This window comes from Temnothorax curvispinosus, unplaced genomic scaffold, assembly GCF_003070985.1.
Source record: "Temnothorax curvispinosus isolate PA1 unplaced genomic scaffold, ASM307098v1 QBEX01016432.1, whole genome shotgun sequence".
Lineage (NCBI taxonomy): Eukaryota > Metazoa > Arthropoda > Insecta > Hymenoptera > Formicidae > Temnothorax > Temnothorax curvispinosus.
The window spans coordinates 1-3,513 of NW_020226212.1; the positions used below are offsets into that span (position 1 = coordinate 1).

Genomic DNA, 3,513 nt, shown 5'->3' on the forward strand with positions numbered 1-3,513 from the left:
CAATTCCTCGTTATTTTTTATTTCCTTGAATATCTATTAGGTTTAGGCCAATCAATAATAATACATTTAAGTGCAAAATTAAACATACCTTCTAACAATGGCACAAAAAATATAACATTCCATTAAAAAAAACAAAGCTAACCGTGAAATTTTTTAAATGCTTCTATACTCATAAAAAAATGTATAGGATGTAATTATCATTGGTATTGTGGGTAATCACCGCGGCATCGAAGATCATGACAAAAAAGCAAAATTTATCAGGGAAAAAAAATCGTAAAAGAAATAGCGATGTTCCAGTCGAAGTACCAACGTCATGTTAATATTTTGCGAGTCTAAAAATTATATTATATTATATATTATATATTAAAGCCCAAAATTTATTTTAAATACGATAGTCAGTTATATCTCATTCTAAAATTAGAAATAATTAAATTTATTATGTTACCCAAGAGCAGTTTATTTTTCTTATACCCCTAAACTTCAAGCGATAATTAAATTAATAATATTTCTATGTTTTTAGAATTTCTAAGAAATAATTTTCAACGCTGTAAATAAAAGTAGTAAATTAATCTATGTGATTTAATGTGTTGTTATCTTTATGTGAATTTTATGTTCTTGATCTCTACATAAAAATTGAAAGTCTTAGTCTTATCATATATAATACAGTTTTATCACTATCAAGAAAAAATTATATCTATTGACATATCGCATCCCGACAAGAATATACTGTAACAACTCAAAAAATTTCAAAATTTTTTCGAGTTAAGCCCATAAAAAGTGTAGGTACCTGTTATCTATGTGTTATAATAGTGACGACTCATTGTAGACTGACTTTTACGTAATGCACGCAATCATCGGCGTAGGCTATAAATAAAACTTTATCAACATACTCGATTCTAATCTCACTTGTTTCTTGAAACTATAATTGATATTTTCACAAACACATCTACGCAACAAAGATTGTCAGTCCGCTCGTCAGTATTCCAGCGTATCCAACATGGACAACAGCAGAGTCGAAATATGCGTGCACGAGGGAAAGTTAATTGGTATTGTAGAAAAAGGTGTTTACGGTGACTACTACACCGCCTTTCGAGGAATACCATATGCGAAACCGCCAATTGGAGAACTTAGATTCAAAGTACGTAAAGTTCTATTATTATGAATGCATTTTCAAAAAAAGATAAATTAATTTTAGTTTTAGTCTAACTGTAGTACGATTCTCGTCTGTAACTCGTTATGCTGTCATTTATGCACTCATAACGACAGTTGCGCAGGATTATACTATATGCACAGAAAAAAAGTATCAAATCAACACTGATATACTTGTATATACGCAAGAATATATAATCTTCTTATATAAAAATTTCAACTTATTATTTCAAGTTATTTTTCTTACTTGTTAATTGAACCGCATATAAAACTTCGTTTAACTATATAAATTACTTCATTCAAGCAAGTTTTTTTCTTCGTTCAACGCAATAAATCTTATTTGAAGATTATATATTCTTGCGTATATATACAAGTATATCAGTGTTGATTTGACATTCCTTTTTTTCTGTGTCGTAAAAGAGGTGCGCAATGACAATATAGCGATAACAATACTGCATAAAGAGTTACAGAATCGCAGCTCTGATCGCTTATCAGTCTTATCACTTATCGCGCTTTAAGAAAATTAGAAAAATACGAAAAGTCACAATTCTTTTAGAGGAAAATCCGATTAAACGACACTGATAAAGCTATTTATCAGTTGTGTCATGCAATTATATAATTTTGTTATATAATCGGTTTTTCTTTATCTATACATATCGCACCCTGAGAAGAATACTGTCACAACTTAAAAAATTTCGATTTTGAGTTGAGCCCATAAAAAATACGCCCAAAATGTTACCTATGTGCTACAATAGTATCACAAGTTTATATGCGAAATCCGCTGCATGAGGCTAAAGTGTCATTATTCTTGTAAACCATGTTGTGATTTCTTGAATAAATAGCGCTGTAAGCGAATTGACAAGTGAATCATAGCTGACCTCTGCCACAAGAAAAAATATAAGTTTTATTACAACAAAATATCATAATTGTAATTGCGTTAGTTATCTCACAATTCACAGAAATTAAATTAAATTTTTTAAAAATCATGAATTTTTTAGTGTACAAACATAAAATAATAATAATAAAATACTATTATTTAGAACAATAATTTAATAAACTAAAAAAGATTATGATAAACAAATTTTTATGCGCGATTGTTCGAAGAAATAACTGATTTCGAACAATTTATTTGCAACATAAATTAATTTTTTAATTTGTTAAACAATTTGTTGATAATATAAATTAGTAATTAAGTTTAAAGATATTAGTCACAAAAAAAGATAAACTATAGCATAGACGTCCAGTGCATGCCGTTCCTGATTCATGCGGAACTTACAGCTCATTCGTTATATAACTTTTAATTGTTCTTATTTAAGAAGTACTACTCAAACGCAATTTTACGTAAGGAAAAAGTTGTTTCTTTTGACTCAGAGAATCGCACGGCGCGCACAAATTTTGAAAAATTCTATATATGAATGAATTTTACGTATTTAGGATCCGGTACCAGCGGAACCATGGTCCGGTGGTAGAGACGCCTCAAAGTACGGAAATGTCGCTGTTCAATTGAATGATTTCACACGCGAAATTAAGGGTGATGAAGATTGTCTCTATTTAAATGTGTACACGACGAAAATTGAATCCTTAAAAAAACGTACCGTTATGGTATGGATACACGGCGGTGCCTTTTATACGGGTTCTGGTGATGCATCCTTCTATGGCCCCGATTACATCGTGCAAAAAGACGTAGTTTTGGTTACCTTGAATTATAGACTAGGCGTTCTAGGTACGTTAATTATTCGTTTCAGTATACAATCATTGTACGTCATTTTGTGGCATTTAATATTAAATGGTTATATTGTATCTATTTTAACGATTATTTCACTTGATTATGTTGATTTCTTACAGACCTTTCATTCCCAAAGTTATACATTTCAAAAATGAAAAAAATTTAAATCCACATTTATTTATATCACGTTTACAATACGTTATTTACTTTTTGTATACAAGACTAATATTTATATTTGCCGCTCATATACGATCAGTGTAGGTATACTAGAAACAAGTTATGGCTCGATTTTTCCTTGGGATATGAAGTAACCATTTTTTTTTTAATTTAAACAAATCGACTTTATAAAAAAAAAGATGCATTAATGACTTCAGGTTTCCTAAACCTTAACAACAAAGTGGCAACGGGTAATCAAGGTCTGAAGGATATAATCATGGCGTTACAATGGGTCCAGAAAAATATATCAAAATTCGGTGGAGACCCAGAAAATGTCACTATCTTCGGTCAAAGTGCTGGTGGAGTCCTCGTACATTGTCTCACTCTGTCTCCATTAGCTAAAGGTATAATATATTTTGTCAAAATAGTAGACTTTGTTGCGCAGGGTTATGTAATGACTTACGCCCGGTATTGTGGTTAAG

At 30.4% G+C, this 3,513-nt stretch overlaps 1 protein-coding gene across 1 annotated transcript; it reads left to right on the plus strand.

The window, feature by feature from the left end:
• Positions 1 to 946: 946 nt before the first annotated feature.
• On the plus strand, positions 947 to 3,435 carry LOC112466655 (para-nitrobenzyl esterase-like; the record flags this gene model as incomplete). The annotated part of the gene is made up of 3 exons (XM_025034879.1): positions 947 to 1,138; positions 2,584 to 2,872; positions 3,250 to 3,435. Coding segments are annotated over exons 1-3 (616 nt in total), but the record flags the coding sequence as incomplete, so codon positions are not given.
• Between the last annotated feature and the right edge of the window lie 78 nt (positions 3,436 to 3,513).